A 19666-nucleotide genomic window follows, 5' to 3' on the forward strand; every position below is an offset into this window, starting at 1 on the left:
ACTTGTTATAGATTTCTCTTGACTTTAAGCAGTAGAGCATAAGTGTGAATTCTGTGTTTGTAAGAATCATCTGAGTGCTAAAGTATAAATATAAAGGTGGCCTTTGTCAGAAGGAGAAATCAACAGTAATGCACTTTTGTTTGTTTTTAAAAAGTTACAATTTGGCATGAGATTTCTGAGCTTTTTCAACTTTCTAGAATGGTTTTAACAAAATAGGTGTTTATGGATTGTTCAAGCCTAGTATTGTGTGTAATGTAAAAGGTTGTTTTTCTTTTTTTATATTCTATTTCCATAGATTCTTTGCAATGTCAGCATGCAACTTACTGCTTTTTTGATGATATAATTTTACCAGCTGCTATGGGAAATAAATTCTCCAAGAGAGAATACTTAAATAAGAAACAGTGAACTAGAAATGAAAAATCAGACTATTTATTGAAAAAAAAAAAAACCAACAGACTATTTATTGGAAAAAAAAATAGTCTGATTGAAAAATCAGACTATTTATTGAAAAAAAAATTATAACAGAACTCTACAGGTATAATTTAAATATTGTCACTGTTCAGAACAGTTGCTATGAATTTTGAATTCTAATGTAAAATATCTAATTTAATCTGAATTTATTTTTTTATTTCCTTCATTCTTATCTGGGTCAATTAACTGATTTTATATTAATAAGTACTTCCACACATTAGCTATCCAATATGTTTTTGTTTTATAAAAAGCTGGGTTTTTTATACAAGACAATGGCATTCTATTGATTCCTTTGTAGAACTCTCTGAGCAGCTGCTATTTGCATTACTCTTAAAATTTGGGTTTTGATCAGTTTTTAGAAACTGTTGAAGAAAAGACATTTAGCACCATACGGGTGGGGCCTGAAACGGATCTTGAAAACTACCAAACTGCTTTAGAAGAAGTACTCACATGGCTTCTCTCTGCTGAAGATGCATTGCAAGCACAAGGAGATATATCCACTGATGTAGAAGTTGTAAAAGAACAATTTCACACCCATGAGGTATATGTTTATGCTAATTTTTCAGCAGGCATTTATCTACTTGTGTTCCATAATAAAGGCAAAAATACAAACCAAAGATATTTCTAGTTTATTCCTTTTTTTTTTTTTTTTTTTTTTTTGAGGGGAGGGGTGTGTGCATGTGTTTGGTTTTTTTAATTTGGAGAAGTTACAGATAGTAATGGAGACTGTGCCCTGTACAAAAAGTGCAAGTGTTTATTTCTGTTTTGTCTTACAAGGTTTGGGGATGGGTTGAAATTATAAAAAACAAAGTTGAAAATCAGGTTTGGAAAGTGGTGGAATTGAAGATGTTTTTCAAAAATCTGCTCTTTCCTTCCAAAGAATCAAACTTAAAACTGTGCTTTATTTTTATTGTCAGGGTTTTATGATGGAATTAACAGCTCACCAAGGACGTGTTGGCAATGTTTTGCAAGTTGGAAGTCAACTTCTAACAATTGGAAAACTTTCAGATGATGAAGAGAATGAAATCCAAGAACAAATGAATCTACTTAATTCTCGATGGGAAAGTCTCAGGGTAGCAAGTATGGAAAAACAAAGCAAGTAAGTAATATGTCAGGTAAAATAATATATATGGAGTTTGACTGAAACAATCATGAACTTGACTAACAGTTGAGATTTTCTTTCCCTTCACTGTGAACAAAACTCCATCTCAGATCTTTTTAATCTGAAATTTGATGTGTAGTGACTTATAAGCTTCCATGTTGTTATGAGACTGGAAGCCACAGAAATCAGCAGCTATCGATGACTTGGACACTAATAACGTTTTAAGCAAAATTTATATAACCTACCTAACTCTTTTCTGATTATTTCAGCAAGTATCACACAATATTTCGCTACAAAAGAAAGAATCTTTACTGAGATACAAAAGGAAAAGGGAAACAAATCTTTAAGACCTGTAAAACTTAATCCCATTAAAATAGTGAGTGGGAGCTTAGGTATCCAGGAAGTATTTTGATTTACATAGTGCTGTCTAGTATAAGAAACCCCATAAAGGTAACAGCTTGAGACTGTGCCACAGTGGAGCAATTTGTTTTGCAATTTTGTTAAACCAGAAAAGTTATTGAAGATTTTTTTTTGTGAGTTGCCCTCCTTATCTTAAGAAAAGGTTTGTTACTTACCTGATCTTTCACATTGCCTTTCCTCAGCCTCTCTTCTTTTTTCATTTTATGTGGATAGCTTTAATCCCTGTCTAATAATTCTGTTTCAAACTCGCATCACTGATTCTTACTTTATCATGAGGAATTTTGCACATCTGCTGGCTGTTCTGTAAGGGGCACCAATGGTGAAGATTACCAACTATCATGCCAAGTCCAATCCAGTGAAAATTTTAAAATTAATTGAATGTTACTACAAGCTTTTTTATAGCCAAGCCATATTAATTACTGAAGAATACAGCTGTTCTCTACACTAAAACTAAATAAATGCAGTGACAAACAACCTGAATCAGAGATCCCTGGTGGCTTTTTAGGGACTTTGAACTAGGTAGATTTCGTTAAAGTTTTTTTGCTGAGCTTTTAATTTTTCTCTCAGAAAATCCCAGTGAACATGTGAGAAACTCTTCTGTCTGTTCCTTCGGTACAGCTGGAGAGTGATGCCTTTTGCAAATGTGATTTTAATAACAGCCGAATATCTCTAGTTATCAAGCCAATGGTCTAGCCCAGCATCCTGACTGTACAGAAGAAACGATAACCTTTAGGGAAGATACATGATCTCCTGAAGTAGCATCTTCTCATTGCCTTTTGCCATTGGTGAAGACCAAATATTGGGCTGTATGAATCATTGCTCTGACCTAATACTGCCTGTCTTACGTTAAAGTTCTCCATAAAACTCCCCTGGCCTCTAGTAGTTTGCAGCTGAAGTGAATTCCTAAGATGGAAGCAGTTTTGCATATTTGGTAACCTGCTATTTTTGGGGGTTTTTTGGTTTGTTTTTTTTCTTCCATCTATTTATTCAGCATCCCCTTGGACCTGTTAGTGCTCATGGCATCCTTTGGTAGCAAATTCCACAGTCCTCTTACCCAGTATGAGTGCCACTTTTTTGAGGAATGGCTCCTTTTTCTTTGTCACTGGTAGCTTAAGTGTTCCTTCTAGTTACAATGTTACAAGTGAGGGTTACAGTGTATATCTTTCCTTGATTCCCCCCCCCCCCCCCCCCCCCCATTAATGAATGTGTATATATATCTTTGGTTATTCATCTTGCTCTTCTTTGGGCTTTTTCCAGTTCTACCTTATCTTTTTGGAGTTCAGAAGACCAGAATTGCCCACAATATTAAAGGGCAAACTGCTTTTCAACAATCACATAAAGTTGCACTCTTTTTTTTTTTTTTCTTCCCAATATGTTCTTAGTAATTCCAAACATTTGTTTACTTTTCAGCTTACCACTGAGTATTGAGTATTTTTTCTTCATTTTATCTTTCTTTGACAGCCTATAGAATCATATTTCAAATGTTTCAACCTAACTTCCTTCAGTTTTATTGTTTTCCTGGAGCGAAGACTCTACAATACTTTACTGTAGGCAGTTTTTATTTGCTGTATTTGTTTTCATTTAAATCAGCACATCCCAGTAATGTGGGATGTACATTTAGCGGTACTGTGTCTGCTAAAAGGTCCTTTAACACCAATTGTTAAACTTCTCTCTCAGACGCAGCTATAGGTCATTGCTCGGGGAATTGAATGCTCTGGTATCTTCCGAAGCATGTCATATTCGGGTAATCAGAAATCAGTGGAAGACATAATGTGATAAGGGCTTCACAGAGAATGCTGTGCTACTATTTAATTTCTTATACAAAGAAAAAAAAAAAATCGGTGATAAATTCAATGAAATTTGAGTTAGGGCAAGAGAAGATTACTCCGGAGTGATGTACCTAGATGTGGCTAATTTTGACCTATTGGGTCAAACGCCTGTGTTTCAAGCACCAGCTGGAGGGTTATGAACCACTTTCATATCACAATGTAATATATTTCTGGGTTGTTATACACAATTTAAACTCTCAGGATCTATCTTCTACTTCAGTTTAAAGCATAATCTTCTGAGCACATTGCTGTAATCTAGCCTGTAAGGCAACAGTGGCATGTTTATCCAAACAGAGATTTTTGTTGTTGTTGTTGTTGTTTGGGGGTTTGTTGTTTAGTTGTAGGGGGTTTTTTTGTTTTGTTGAGTTTTGGTTTGAGGGGTTTTTTTGGGGTGGTGGTGGTTTTGTTTGTTGATTGGGTTTTTTTTTTTGTGAAGATGAGAATAGCAAGACTATCCTCTGTTGTAATGGTAATAGGAAATTACACACTTTACAGCACAGGGGAAACAAAAGCAAGCAATCAACAACGAGAGGAGAAAGATATACTGATAAAGGATACTATAAAAGTGAAAGGGTCTTATGAAAAGTGATTTAGGAGGTCAGAATATCAGCAGAAGTTTGGAGCACAGCAATGCCATTGTGTAAAAGCAGTCCAAATTGGATTTCCCATGCACTCACTATGTATTGAAAGTATTTCACGCTTCTAGCAAGCCATTCATTAGTGTGCTGAAGGAAAACAGCCCATTTTTTCATTTCTTCCTCCTGCCCTTCCCCAGATAGGGTTCTCTATAGTAAGCATCTCAGAATGATAAATGAACCACTGGAGAGGAAAACTATGCAATTTACCACTTTATGGAGAATTCCACAACTACTAAAACACATTCAATTCAATGGAAAAGTATTTTGTATTTGAAACTAATGAGGGCCATACCATAAACAAAGATTATTATAATCTCCTGAGGTATATCAATAAGTACTAAAACCTCTATCAGATGTTTAGAGAAGTAATTTGAAAACCAGAAAGTACCTGGAGAATGGGAAGAAACAAGAAACATTCTTTTGCTTAAGAATTAACTGTGATTAAATTATTTTCTGTGTTTATTTCATTTTCAAGTTTATGCACCTTGCTTCAGAATAATATCAATATTCTATATAGTAAGTATTTATTTCATCATATCTTGGTTTTATTAAATCAAATTCTTTTTACTTTATGAGGTTTTCTATACCATATGTTTCATTTATTGCTAAAAAAATCTCTAGGATGAAGCATCATATTTAATATTTATAATACCTTGGTTAGGAACATCAAGTAAGACAATAAAATACACACTTGAAAGTGAAGAAGGACTCAGTTAGACCTGAGATAGCTAATCCCTTGTGAACCATGGGTTATAATAAAGAAGAGTATCAGCTTCCTGTACTCTAACCATAAAGAAAGGGAGAGATTAGAGTGGAAAAGACACTACATGTATCTTCTGGTCATGTTGATCAATAATTAACGCACAATTTCCAGCTAAAAAAAAAAAAAAAACAAACCTGAAATTGTAGTACATCACAAAGATCCATAACACTCTGTTCTTAAAACAAAAAAATAACTTGAGAGAGGTAATACAGAAAAACATTACTGTTTGATATCTACTATTTAGAGATTTGGATTAATAGAACCCTTCCCATTTCTTAGAACCATTTTTTTACTTCAGTGTCTCAAGTTCTGTTTAAGTTTTGGTTCCTGCTTATAGTTGTTCCTGTGATTTGTTTTCTTTGATTCTTTGCTTCCAAGAGCTACCAACTGGAATCTTTAAAAATTATGCTAGTTTCTGGAAACAGAAACAGCTTCACAGAGCTCAAGATCTATTATTCAATATTATCTCAGCGCTATCTAGGACCAGTGAGGTACCATTCAAGAAACAGGTGTAACTAAAACCTTATTTCAAACCAAACTTTTACTTTGTAAAAAAAAATTTGTAAGTCTTTATTTCCATAAAGTTAACTCATCTCGGTGTTTGCCTGCAGTTTCTCCCCTTTTCTGTATCTGCTGCTCTGCACTAGAAGGTATGCTTCATGTCCATGTACTTCTCCGAATTCCTTTGATCACCACTTACACTCTTTCTTTGTTTCCCAGGCAGCCTTTCACATTTTCTCTCCATTACCACTCCTGTTTCAAGAAACTCTGTTCTGCCTTGTCCTCCTATGGTTACTAATACCACTTGATTACTTCTGTTTCAGAAGTCCTCACCCAATTTTGGTTTATTTCATCTATCCGGATAGTGATAAGCCTGAGATAAATGATAAGTGTTGTCGACTGCCCTAAGGAAAAAAAAAACCCAAAAGTACAAACAGCTTCTTTTTGTAACAGCTAAGTTTTTATGATTAAAATACCCAAATCTTAGGAATGTTTGAATAATTCCCGTTTGCACTCCTGTTTGAAAATTTCCCATTCAATCTTGTTGCCTGGGGTATTTTTGGGGTATTTGAAGTCTATGTGTTTGTGTTATCTGGTTAAACTTGTATTTGATAAAAAATAAATAAATCCTTATTTAACAAAGATTTACCAACACTAAATTTATTATTTGCATAAACATGTTAAAGTTTATTTTGAGAAGGCCTTTCATCTAATGCTCTGTTCTTTTTAAAGCAAAGGCTGTTTCAGGGACTGAAAGGCAATAGCAGAGTGATGGACGTTCAGTTAGATTTAGTGCTGGAATTCCATCAGCCAGTCAGTCCCCAGCCTCTATCATCCCGGGGTTCTTCCTTCCCAGGAGCGGGACTTTGCAGTTGTCCTGGTTGAATGTCCTAAGGTTCCTCCTGGCCTGTCCCTCCAACCTGTCTAGGTCCTTCTAAATGGCAGCTCTGCCCTCGAGTGTAAAATCTGACAGTTAGTATATATGCAGGATTCAGAGTATTTTGCATTCCTAAATTTATAGGTGATTCCAAGGATTGCTTATAAACTGAAGAATAGTATCTAAGAATGGAGTATGAGTTAGCGGAAATACAAATGAAGAAAGCATCAAATAGCACTGGAAACTTAGCAAATTCTTTTTACAATATGAGTTAATACTGTGTCTATAGTATTTTTTTTTAAACTATGTAAATAACAAATACTGATTATATAAAAATTTCATGAGAAACCAAATGCTCATTTTGAGAAGATTCAAACTGGAAGGAATTTTTTGGGTTTGTTTTTTGTTTGTTTTAAAAAAGGGTAAGAAATCAAATAAATAACAACCAACATTAGAAGTGCTGAAGTTTCAGACATATGCCTTAAAATATGAACAGGGTACAAATGAGATATGGGATTTCACATATTGTATATGTGTGACGCTGACAGATACTAAATCCTGGTAATTCAGAAGAATTTAAAGGTGTACGAAAAAGTAATTATCTACATGTTCAATGCAATCTTCTGTGGTGATTAGTTTGAAAACTATAACTTATTTCTGGTAAAATGCAGAATTATGCTTACTTTGGACATATTTAGACATTATACACTTCTGGGTTTGTTCCAAACATCTTGGGGAAATCCAAAATTGTTTGGACAAATTCAGAAGTGCTTGCTTTACTTGAGCACACCTTGAAATTCTGACAGAAAGCTGCATGTTTGGATTTGTGCAAGCATTTCTTAAGCTGCCTACCTGTTCAGGGACAAGACCTCTTGCACTTCTCTGAAGCAATGTGATCACATCGCACTTCTGCTGGTCTGCAGCTGCTGCAGGAGAAAACGTACTTATGAAAATGTCCTCATGGGAGAAAATGTCAATGTGAATTCTAGGTGCTGTTAGTCACAGAGTGACAAAATTTACGGTAGCTTTCTAATTTGGGCTACATTTTCAGGAAGCCAACTGAGAAATAAGTGGGAGTAGAGTAGGACTGTGCCATCTTTCTTACATGGCCATTTTCTCCAGTCTGAAAGTTCCACGCAGATTTTCGAAGTAGAGTTCTGAAAGTAGTTAACCAAATTTCTGCTGCAAGAGTTGTGCTTGAGTTGTAAGTAACACACTATAACATACAATTGTTTCACCAAGCTCAGTGTGACTGAGGACAGCGACTTCAGTCTGTCAAATCTAAGTTAAAAATTCTAGGTTATGTGAAATATAGGTAATATAAATCACTACTTGTAATTCCAGCACTCAGAAATACTTTTACACATTATTTTAAAATACTTTTGGTAAGATTAAGATTTTGTTTAGGAAAGTTTGGAGAATTTCTAAAGGTGGCAACTATAAGTAAAGGCTTTGTAATGGATTTCTGGACAGATCATTTTGGAGCTATCAAAATAGTTTGTTTAGGCAAAACTGAAGTATTTCCTGTTTAATTCTCCAGAGCACTCTCCATTGAATTAACTGAAGATTTAGGATATTAAACTCTTCTGTTTAATATCCTAAATTTGAGGGAGTCTGGTAAGTACAGCAGTCTGAGCACTTTTAGTAGACAATACAAACTTTAAGAAACCAGGTGGTAGAAATTTTGAAAATTTCAAAATTTCCAAACAGCTCTAATAGAAATGCAACTAGAGGCCAAAACTTTAACTGACAGTATATTATATGTGCTACTCAGGTTCTAGAAAAGAATTTTCAAAACAGTTTGTGTAATTCAAAACTGTTTCAACGAATTTTCATTTACCTGTTTGAAAGTAATTTTTTTAATTATTATTCTAGATTGAAATGTAGCCTCATAAAAATCAGTTAAGAGTATAGAGGGCTTATTTCTGCTTCTTGTTTTCTTTCATGTATAATTTGAAATTATTATTTTTTTTTTTTTTTTTTTTTACAGTTTACATAAAATCCTAATGGATCTGCAGAATCAGCAGCTAGCCCAATTAGCTGACTGGCTGACAAAAACAGAGGAAAGGACGAAGAAAATTGATTTGGAGCCCTTAGGTCCAGACCTAGAGGACCTAAAGCGTCAAATAGAAGAACATAAGGTATGCCGTGGTATGCTTCCAAAGGCATAAAAAACATTCTGAGTTTTTGATATTTCAAAAGTTCTACTACTGCCACTAGGACATAGCAAAGTAATATGGAACCTTGGTTTAATATTGATTGTTTTGTACAATTAACAATCATTCGTAGAGTTATTTTATCACAACTTTCATTGGGACTTTTATCCCTATATAAAACAAAAAAAAATTACTTCCTTTTCAAATATAAACAATTTACTAGAATACACAAGGCAACTGTAATATCCTTTCATTACACAGTACAATAGTATATCACATTTTTTAAATACCTGTGTTTTCTTCTCTTTACCTGTTGCATTTTTTTTTCCTTGCATGCTGTAGTGGCAATGATGCAGTAGTGAGACTGCATAATCTTGTTAGGACTCCTGGGACTCTGAATATGTAACTGTACAGCACTATAAAATAGACTCTAGTTTCAAACAGAAGAAAATAATTTAATATTTAATTAATGAAAAATAATTAACTAATAAGTGTAGTGTAAGAGAGAATTTGGCCAATTTTTTTCCACATTCCATGAGGGTAATTCTTTAATTGGAAGAATTAAGCATTAAAGAGACTGTATAATTTGTGTAATAGCTTTGTTTCATTTACTGGATTAAATTGTCTGGCTTCATATTAATTTAAATTTAAAAATATATTTACATTTATATCCATGACATATAGGGATAATGATAGGGAGACACAGAAAAGTATAGAAAACCCAGATGATTTGTGAGGTCATGGAGATTTACTGCGATAACCTGTTAATCTTTCTACATCAGTGGTTCAAAGCAGTTCAGTTCCATAGTATCTTGAGAGATTTTAATATTTGATGCCTGATTGCCTGCATCAGTGCTAGTTCAGGTTTAGAGGGCAGATCATCCCGAAAACACAATTCAAACTGAAACCAGCTTTTACAGTTGGTGGTTTTTGTTGGTGTGGTTTTTTTTTTTTTTTTTTTTAAAAAGAGGTCAAAAGCTGCAAAAGACTGCATGATCCACTTCTGTGTTAAAGGTGATTTTTCTGCATTCTGATTAAGGATTGCTACTGAAGAAGAATACAAATTCTACACCTACTGCTGCTATTTGTGCTGTCTGTGCTTGCCCTGTGAGGAGACAATGCATTTCAGAATGCGGGTTTGCTAGTGAAGCATACATTCAGATATTAAATTTTCTTAAAAAAACCCCAAAAAACCCAAAAACCAAACAAACAACAAAAAAACAAACAGAAAAAAAACCCGTAGGTCATTATGAAATGGTAATTAGAGAGAGCAACCTGAAAGATTTTTGAATACATGAGTACTAAGACGTGAATAATTTTGTTCTTATTTCTATGTATTTTGTATTTGAATAATAATGTAAAATGTAATCTTTTTATTTATGCAATCTCTTTATGCTGTTTCTTTCTAATATTGAGAAAAATGGGTATTTAGCTTGTATTTGAATATTCTGAGTGAAGACATGTAGATATATACCTCTCCCACATACTAGTTCTTAATTTTTGGTGTGATGGGCTAGTCAACATTATTTATTTGTATTATTTTTTAAATCTATTTTCTGTACAAGAGGCAATTTAGCTAATAAAATGGAAAGAAAATGTTTTGGTTTCAACTCAGCTGAAGTTCTATTCATATATAGTTTGTCTTATAAGTCAAAGAACAAAATGTTTTCCATTCTTTCACGTATTGTGTGAAAGTGTCAGAAAATTTTATTATATGTTGTATGCAACAAAGCTACCTTCTATAACAAGAGTTAAACCAATAGATTTTTAATAGCACATTTATTGCTTCATTATTAAATAAACAAACAAAAAAGCAACACACACACCTTGCCCCCCCCTAGTTTTTCTTAGTCTCACGTGACCCTGGATATCTCAGAAACAATGTTGTAGGAATTGATGGGAGGAACCAGAGTTTAGAATATATAAAAAGCAAAGATCACTTTTAATTAAACAGACCTCAACAAAGATAATAGGTTTGGTTTGTTGTCATCCTGTGTCCCTCTACCTTTATCATTTTGGCTTTCCCTCTTTATCTGTTCATTAGTAACTACTTTTCACTCTATTTCATGTTATTTATCCCCCTTTGATTTTTAACTTCCATACATCTCATTTCTTTTATGCTACTTTTTTCTCAATGATATCTCAAAATATTGATCTTGAGTTCTTGTGACTAACACTTCAATTTCCCCGCTGGGTCCTATTACAAAAAAAAAATCAATACATATTAGGAGTGACTTCCATCACTGAGACCACAGAAAGCACTCAACATTCTTAGTTGCATGCTTAGTTAGCGTGCTACTTAGTTCAGTAGTATATGAAGTTAATATATAGTACATATATAGTGTATATAGAGAGTATACAAAGTTAATATAGTATAGAAAATTTTCTGAGTGGACTGAAATGGAGGTGAACTCTAGAAGTTTTTATGTCATTAGCAAGGTACACAGTTCTGGTAAGAAATCTGGCATAGTCAGTATATTTTAAAGCAATAGTCAAACATTTCAGTAAAAAGCTATTGATCTTCACAGCAGTATTTTATGTATTTTGTCTGTTGTTTCAAGTGTCCCTTCTTTATAATTTTATAAAGGGAGAAAATTGCTTTTCTATAAAAATCTGAGGACTATTGAGCTGTCTAAGCAGAATATTATATTAGAAATTTTATCATTAAGTAAAAATATGCTTTTAGTTGAACTGATTTTATTATTCCACATTATTATTATACAACTTATAGTTAGCAGATTTTATAGTTTCATTAACTTACAAAAAAATTGCTAAGCTGGTTAGGTATTTGCATTTTTTCTGGAAGTCTGAGCCTTTTTATTTTTTATGAAAATGTCAGAAACGAGGGAAAATTTTTAGTGTTAGAATTTTTCAGTACTTCAAATTAATTGCAAAGTTAAAATGAGACACTTCCTAACTTTTCAAATATCAGGGGTGGATTTCTCTTTGGGTACTCGGATACCCTAAGTAGGTATTTTTATTCGCTTTGAAGTAGATTATATCGGAGTCACGTAGGCTGTTCTCTGATAGATAGGAGTTAAAGGAACTGTGGAGTTTTATGAGTTTCTGTTGTTGCTATCCCATCTATCAACATCTATATCCATCTCGCATTTTAAGCCCCTAAATTTTGCTACCTCTACAAGCTCAGGAGAACTTGTTAGAAACTTTGGTTTAACTGATTTAACAGACCGTGCTCTACTCTTGAGACTGTTCTCTGTAAATTACTGTTTCACCAAGTTCCTGTATGCAAATGATTTTTGTCAGTGGATTTCACGGTAAAAATAGACACTTGGATTATAAAGAACAGCCCTTTAGCTCAGGGCACATCGAATTTGTCTGGGGATTAGAAAATGACTCAACTTTCTGGTTTCATCAGTTCCCTGACTTCTCAAGTGTCTCACACTGTGTGTGAGAGTCCCACTTCCAAAGCGCCCTCCGCTCCTGCAGTTGCAGAGCATTGCTAACAATGGGTTTGTTCGGGGATGCCATCTCTTGGCTACCCACTAACCAGAAAATAAAAGTCCCCTTCCCCCTGGCTGTAGGCTTACAGAGCAATGTATTTATTGTCACACTGCTGAGAAAGGGGATTGAACCTGGGGGAAGCAAGCTCTGCTATACAGTCTGATCCATGAATGCTCTGCCTCCTTTTCCTTGATCAAGTGTTGGGTCATAAAATGTTGAGAAGTCTGAATTCCAGGGATCGCTCTAACAATTTGGTGTACTTCACAGTCCTTGAGAATTGCTTTATAGTCTAGCTCTCTGAAGCAAATGGTAATCACAGGCATGAAAGTCAGAAAAAGGAGGATTCTTATGAATATATTGGCTCAAAGGCTATGACCATGAAATGTGAAATGTGTTAGGGTAAGGAATTTATGCCTTAAAAACACAGTAGTCTGTGAATTCCTTTCTTATTGCCTACAGCCATATTATATTTTATTTATTAATTTTCAAATAAAAGTAAGATGATTGAGCAAAGAGGTTTAAAATGCATGACCTAATCTTCAGCAAGGGCTTGTTCTTCATACCTAAATGAATTACTCTACTTGAAAAAGCAACAGAAAAAATTGGTATGGTGAAATTCAACATAGTTTGTAATACAGTCAAAGTTTCCATTGTGACACAGCATATGTAGTTAGCCATGTTATTTTTCAGACTGTGACTATCATACTATACATGCACTAATCAATAGAACACAGTCTGCTGAAGTGTTGAGGACACGGTCCAGGACTTTGGTTTCCCACATTCTTCCATTGGTGTGAAGCTAGTTATAGATGCCTAAAAAGTGTGTCAACAGGATGTGGTCCTGGATACCTTGGGGTTTTTTCAGGGGAGTGGGAAGAGGCATTCTTTCAAATTTTATTTAAGAAATACAGCACAGAATCCAGCAATGTAAAACATTGGTTAACCATTGGGAATTATAAAATGTACGTTTCGTTGTCAATAAACTAGTATAAAGCTGGAGATAGGTAACAAAAATTTTGAAAAGATATCGAATATTGCCTTCTCTATGGCTTGAAGTTTCAGTACCAACACTTACTTACGTCCTCCTCCTTCCATCTTATTTGTCAGTCCTCATGCTGCATCCCAGCAAAGGAAGGAGCAAATAGCTGTGGTGCTTGACAGAAGCTGAGCTGGTTTTGGTTTTGTTAACAATAGCAAAGTAGGGATTCCATCTTTCACAGTAAGTGAGAAGTAAAAAAAAAAAGTAAGAGGAGACACTAAAACCCACCAAGGGGGTGTTACTACACCTCAGATTTATTTACTTATTTATTTAATTTGTACTGTAGGTTAAGTGTACTATGAATATGCTGTAAACCATCATCTGAAGAGTGAATGTGTCTAGACCTCCTATTGCACCTCTCTGTGTACTGTGAGGAGGGAGGGAACAATTGATTAGATCTATTACATGAAGCCTGGGCAGTTGTGGGGAGGGTGTCACGTGAAAGGGTACAAGTCTGATATGTGGCTGAGGGAGGCCCTCCCGTTGAGTCACGAGGTTCAGAAAGGACCCCCTTGCTTTCTAAACTTCTCAGAGAGGAGCCTAGGTGCGGCTAGGTCCAGTCTTAGTCCCAGACTTGGTCAACGGTTTATGTCTAAAGGGTTATGTGTGTAGCCACTTATCAGAGTCAACGTTTGCCTGTCAGAGCCCCACTAAGGACTTTCACTGAAACAGTTTTGCAAAGTTGAAAAGAAAAATAGGTAATTTATTGAAGCGACAGATATAAAAGTTCGGAATTGCCGTTGATAAATGCACTAACTGCAACAATTTTGAGCTCAAGTTAATAGTTCAGCACTTTTGTTAATGATAGTTTTCCCGGGGTAACATCCGACATAATCGGAGGCGCAAGTCTTACCGAAGAGGCGTCCCTGCTTGGGGAGGAGAGAGGTCCAGGCCCGTTGACCCGTCCGGATAGTTGGAGTTCTCGTCCTCAGAAAAGAGGATTCTAAATGCCAGATTTATACTTCTGGCGAGGTGAGACTAAATCAGGTATTCTGTGTCTATTGGCCCTTAGCAAGGCTTGTTGTGCAGTTGATCGGGGCTGGGGGGGGGAAGTGGCAGAGAACAAAGGCATTCAGTACAGAGGAGCGGTGGTCTGTTTAGTTTTACCAAAGTAACGTCAAGCTGTGAAGGCTCCCCCTCACCCCAGGCGTCACTTAGTTGATTAAGGAGCAGACTCGTCAGGGGCTGCATCTTGTTAAGATGAACAAATTGCTCATCTCCTGCCCCTGTTCAGGTCCAGTGCTTATCAGCGCAAGACAAGCAAGTTGCTCAATCCCTGCTCTCGCCCAAGCTGGACTCACCCAGGGCCCCTTCTGCTGGGTCATAACGGCCCTGTATTTGGCACCAACAAGCCTGGATAAGTCCGGCATCCCACAGAGGGTCAGAGACATGTGAAGAGTTGTAGAAATTTGGCAAGGTTAGGAATTACTCAAATATCGATCTGTGCAGATTTGAGAGAAGTTTCTTCACTTTTAGCAGTTTACTATTTTTCAGCAAAAGACTGTCATCAGTTTTGTTGCAGCTTGCAACTGGAACTGGGTACCAAAGCTAAAATGGCAAGAAAGTTTTTCCTCAGACATTCAGAAATCAGGAGGTGCCTCTCACTTTGTTTTCTGGTTTCTGCAATAAATGAAACAAGGGTCCTGCATGTGTTTCCTGATCTTGAGACATGTCCTGAACAGTTTCATCTTATGTTATTAGTGTTGTAGGAGTGCCAAGCTGAAGATAGTATGCAGTTATTTAATGGAAAAACTGTTATTTAAAATATTTTTATAACTTTTGCAAAATTAAAATATTTCGATATGTTAATATGAAGTACAAAATCTAATCCAGTGGCTATTCAAAAGTTGCAGGCTATTGGTATATATACATGCTATACTGATATCTTTAAGTCAACTACATCAACTCAACAAATGCTTTCTCAAGCCAAATTTTCAGTCTGAAATATTGTATCAAGAGTTAGGACTTGTAAGTGAGTAACGGTAAGCTATTTTTGTAAAAGGAATGGAAATCTGCCCAATATGCTTATGTTAGCATACATATGCTAAAGTAACAAAATAAATTTAAATTACTTAGTACTGACAGCAATAGGATTATAAAGTTCTCATAGCTGGTTAGTTATGCACGTTAATCAGTCAGTGGGACTCCAAGCACACAGCGTTTTCTCGATTTGGAACACATTTTCTAACATGTATGCTTTAATTATAGGCATTTCAAGAAGATTTGGAACAGGAACAAGTCAAGGTGAATTCTCTAACCCATATGGTAGTGGTGGTGGATGAAAACAGCGGAGACAGAGCTACTGCTGCACTGGAAGAGCAGCTTCAGGTGACGACTAAACTTTTATCTCTCAGAGAAAAACCTGTCAGTGGCATTAAGCGTTAATAAGGTTGAAGAAGCACTAGTAGCATTGGGTATATCTCAGGAGATATTTCTGACAATGATCTTAAATATTTTTGTAGGATATGACTTTTGCATAGATGGATAAGTACATGTATTTTGGAGAAAAAAACCCAAATATCTGAGAGCAACTTTCTTTTCATTTTGTGATTCCTTCAGTATCAACCTGTTTTATCCAATGACAAGTGTTTGTCTTTTGTTTCTTAACTGTATTTCATTACTCTTGACAGAAGTAACATGATTCTCTGTCATAGTTAAGGAGAAGGACATAGCATGTAAGAATCTACACAATTCAGCAGTGTGAGTTATTGAGAATGGGGGATTTTTCTTCTGATTGGGAACTTTTGGAATACTCGGTATATTTTGGTGTTATATGTTTAAATATAGTATATATAAAGAGTCATTATCTACTGGCAAGTTCTTAAAGGCACATTCATTTTAAATAATTCCCAATATGTGTGTCTTTCAATGGCAATGGTGGTCCCACAAAATTGAAATAGGACTTTTTTAAAAATAAACACAACCAAATAATGAATGTGTACAAGATCATATTTTTGTAGGCAAATAATGGTTATCAAGAAATACTAAGAACATGCTGTTTTTTCTAAAACGCTTGTTGGGGGAAAGTCATCATTTCTTTCCCATTAGTTCTCGTGAATGTTTCCTAGAAAATGAATGGAATCATCTCAGTCAGTCCTTAGTTTCATTTCTCTGTTTCAGTGCATATCATCTTCAGTATACATGGATTTTTACAATGGTTTATTATTTGGAATTCTTATGACAAGGCTTTCTAGAGTACTGGAACTAGGAGAAGGTAGCAGCAACATCCTTGCAATCCAAACCTGTTCTAAATTGCATTTTGAACCAAAGCCTCAACAATCAACAGACAAAACCTCCCATATATTCTATTTTCTGAATACAATTACTTCAGTGTCCGTAAAAGAATGACACATTGAAGATACATTTGTGATAAAGCTAGCAGCCAAGATGTTCTAAAACCTTGTCAAATATTAGGATTTTTTTATAAGAAAGTTCAGTATTTCACTCACATCTTTATAAAGTTGGTCATACTATATTATTTATATTCCAATGCTCTTACTGTAACTTCTGAATGAACTTAAATGGGTAATTACTGTTGAGATACTGTGGTGGGTTGACCCTGGCTGAGGGCCAGGTGCCCACCAGAGCTGCTCTACCACTCCCCTTTTTCATTAGACAGGGGAGAAAAGGTACAATGAAAAAAAAAACTTACGGGTCGAGATAAGGACAGGGAGAGATCATTCTCTAATTATCATCACGAGCAAAACAGACCGAACTTAGAGAGGGAATTCATCTTATTTATTACTAAGCAAAACAGAGTAGAGGAATGAGAAATAAAACCAAATCTTAAAAACACCTCCCCCCACCCCTCCCATCTTCCCGGGCTCAACTACACTCCCGGCTTCAACCTCCTCCCCCCCCAGCGGCACAGGGGGACGGGGAGTGGGGGTTACGGTCAGTTCCTCACGCGGTGTTTCTGCCGCTTCTTCATCCTCAGGGGGAGGACTCATTGTTCCCCCGCTCCAGCGTGGGGTCCCTCTCACGGGAGACAGTCCTTCACGGCCTTCTCCAACGTGAGTCTCCTCCAGGGGGTGCAGACCTTCAGGAGCAAACTGCTCCAGCGTGGGTCCCCCACGGGGTCACAAGTCCTGCCAGCAAACCTGCTCTGGCGTGGGCTCCTCTCTCCACGGATCCACAGGTCCTGCCAGGAGCTTGCTCCAGCGCGGGCTTCCCACGGGGCCACAGCCTCCTTCAGGTGTCTCCACCTGCTCCGGCGTGGGGTCCTCCACGGGCTGCAGGTGGAATCTCTACACCCCCTCATCCTTCCTCCATGGGCTGCAGGGGGACAGCCTGCTTCACCATGGTCTTCACCACGGGCTGCAGGGGGATCTCTGCTCCGGCGCCTGGAGCACCTCCTCCCCCTCCTTCTGCACTGACCTTGGTGTCTGCAGATGTTCTTACATCTTCTCACTCCTCTCTCTGGCTGCAAAAGCTCTCTCTAACTGTTTTTGTCTCTTTCTTAAATATGTTATCACAGAGGCGCTGATTGGCTTGGCCTTGGCCAGCGGCGGGTCCGTCTTGGAGCCGGCTGGCATTGGCTCTATCAGACACAGGGGAAGCTTCTAGCAGCTTCTCACAGAAGCCACCCCTGTAGCCCCCCCCCACCAAAACCTTGCCACGCAAAACCAACACAGATACATTGATTGAAATCAAGGAGGGTATTCCTGTGTTGATGGTCAGATCTCCAGGGTCTCTGCTCAAGAAGTACAGCAGTACTACAACCAAGATTTCTTCTATTTTTCTCTTTCTGAAAGAAGAAAGTACTTTCCTTTCAGTTTGCTTCAAGGCCCAAGAAAATAAGAAGGTTGCTCATTTTTGAATCATTAAAGCCCAAGGTTTCTCTGGAGGAGCTATCAATACATTCAGCTGGAAGGTATAGCTGTAGCACAGACAGATATCTCTGTGCTATCTTGAATCTGGCTAATTTGGGTACCAATACCAGTATATCAGTAATTAGTCTGGAATTTAGAGTAGGTAGTACATGTTTGGCTAAGATGCTGAGCACTGCTACTTCAAAATTAAGTCTCAGTTTTCTTTACTGCAACTTCTTAGTCACTCAGGGAGCACAGCCCAGCCAAGGTAACAATGCAACCTCTACTGATCTGTCAATTATTACTTTCTTTCAAATTTATCTTAAGCATCTGAACTGTTGTGTACCTGCTCAAGACAGCTGTAATCTTCCAGAATTTCTTGCCAACTCCTTGTATTCTGTTCAGTGGAATAAAGCAGATCCCTTGCAAGCACATGTTTACAGAAGCTAAACTAAACTAGGAAAATATCTTGAATGGAAGAGGAAGAAAAATGAAATTAAATACAAAAATGAATAGGAAAAGGTTTAACCAGGGTAGTATTCTGTGTTGGCAAACAGTGAGTTTTTGCAAAGATGCCTATGTAAAGTATGGCAAAAAGAGGTAAAATTATTAAAGGTATTTGATATGAACTGCACTTCATGAATTAGAAGATGTGCAACTGTGGGGTTTTAATAGTGTGAAAACCAAATGAAAGGTTGGTAGGCTAATGAACATTTTAATCTAATTTCACAACTTCAGAAAGGTATCTGAGCAATTAAGAGCACATCAGGCAATACAGCTGCATCCCCCTATTATTGCACTGGTTGCAAAGGTACCATTTGTATCCCATGCAACTTCTGTGGTTGACTTATATTGGAATCCAACCTGAAATAGAACTGAGACATTACTGTAATACATTTACCTCATTAAAGAAGCATACAGAATGAGGAGTGTAAATGAAACACAATGGAAATACACCATCTGTAACTGTACTAGTGGAGAAGATGCCTGTTATTGGGATAAAGCATGCCCAGTTATTACTGTCATTGAGACAGTATATTCCTTGAAAGATGCTAGTAGGGCCATTCCTGAGGCACCGAACCCGGCAGCACAGGCATACGCTGAGCTGAGCACAGGGTAGCGAGGAACAGTCCAGCTGCTGTTCAGTTCTGTCCTTGAATCACACTTAGAGAAAAGTCTGAAAGAAAAGTTCAATATTCCCATTGTTCTGGAAGTCACAGAATATGTAGCAGTATTACAGATGTTAATAAAAACAAAATACGGATACAAAACTATGGGGTTTAAGGTGACAGGGATGTGTGCAAACTTTCATACTTTTATGCCCAGAACTGAGTTACCACAGTCTACCTACTCTACTAACAAAATGTTACATCTCCTTTTTTGAGTGTACAGAAAGATTGTTTGGATTTTTATTTTATTTTTTTCACGTCACTTGAAAACTGAATATTAGCATGGGAGATATGATGTGTTGGCAAGCACAGCCATTAGAGCATTTGACAAAAAGCCCACTGGAGCAAAGTTCAAAGCTTGGTTATGTTTCTGCCAGTCTGATTTTTTTCCTGGTTTCAGCTGGGATACAGTTAATTTTCTTCCTAGC

General features: G+C 36.6%; 1 protein-coding gene across 5 annotated transcripts in view; it reads left to right on the forward strand.

The window, feature by feature from the left end:
• The window catches only part of DMD (dystrophin), a 1320554-nt gene that overhangs the window by 489307 nt on the left and 811581 nt on the right, over window positions 1–19666 (forward strand). For all 5 annotated transcript variants that reach the window (XM_075774516.1, XM_075774534.1, XM_075774546.1 and 2 more), the window contains 4 exons: window positions 824–1012; window positions 1389–1570; window positions 8592–8742; window positions 15467–15586. In XM_075774516.1, coding sequence (XP_075630631.1) covers window positions 824–1012; window positions 1389–1570; window positions 8592–8742; window positions 15467–15586 — 642 coding nt within the window. The remainder of the gene's footprint in view (window positions 1–823; window positions 1013–1388; window positions 1571–8591; window positions 8743–15466; window positions 15587–19666) is intronic.

This window comes from Balearica regulorum, chromosome 1 (genome assembly GCF_011004875.1).
Source record: "Balearica regulorum gibbericeps isolate bBalReg1 chromosome 1, bBalReg1.pri, whole genome shotgun sequence".
Lineage (NCBI taxonomy): Eukaryota > Metazoa > Chordata > Aves > Gruiformes > Gruidae > Balearica > Balearica regulorum.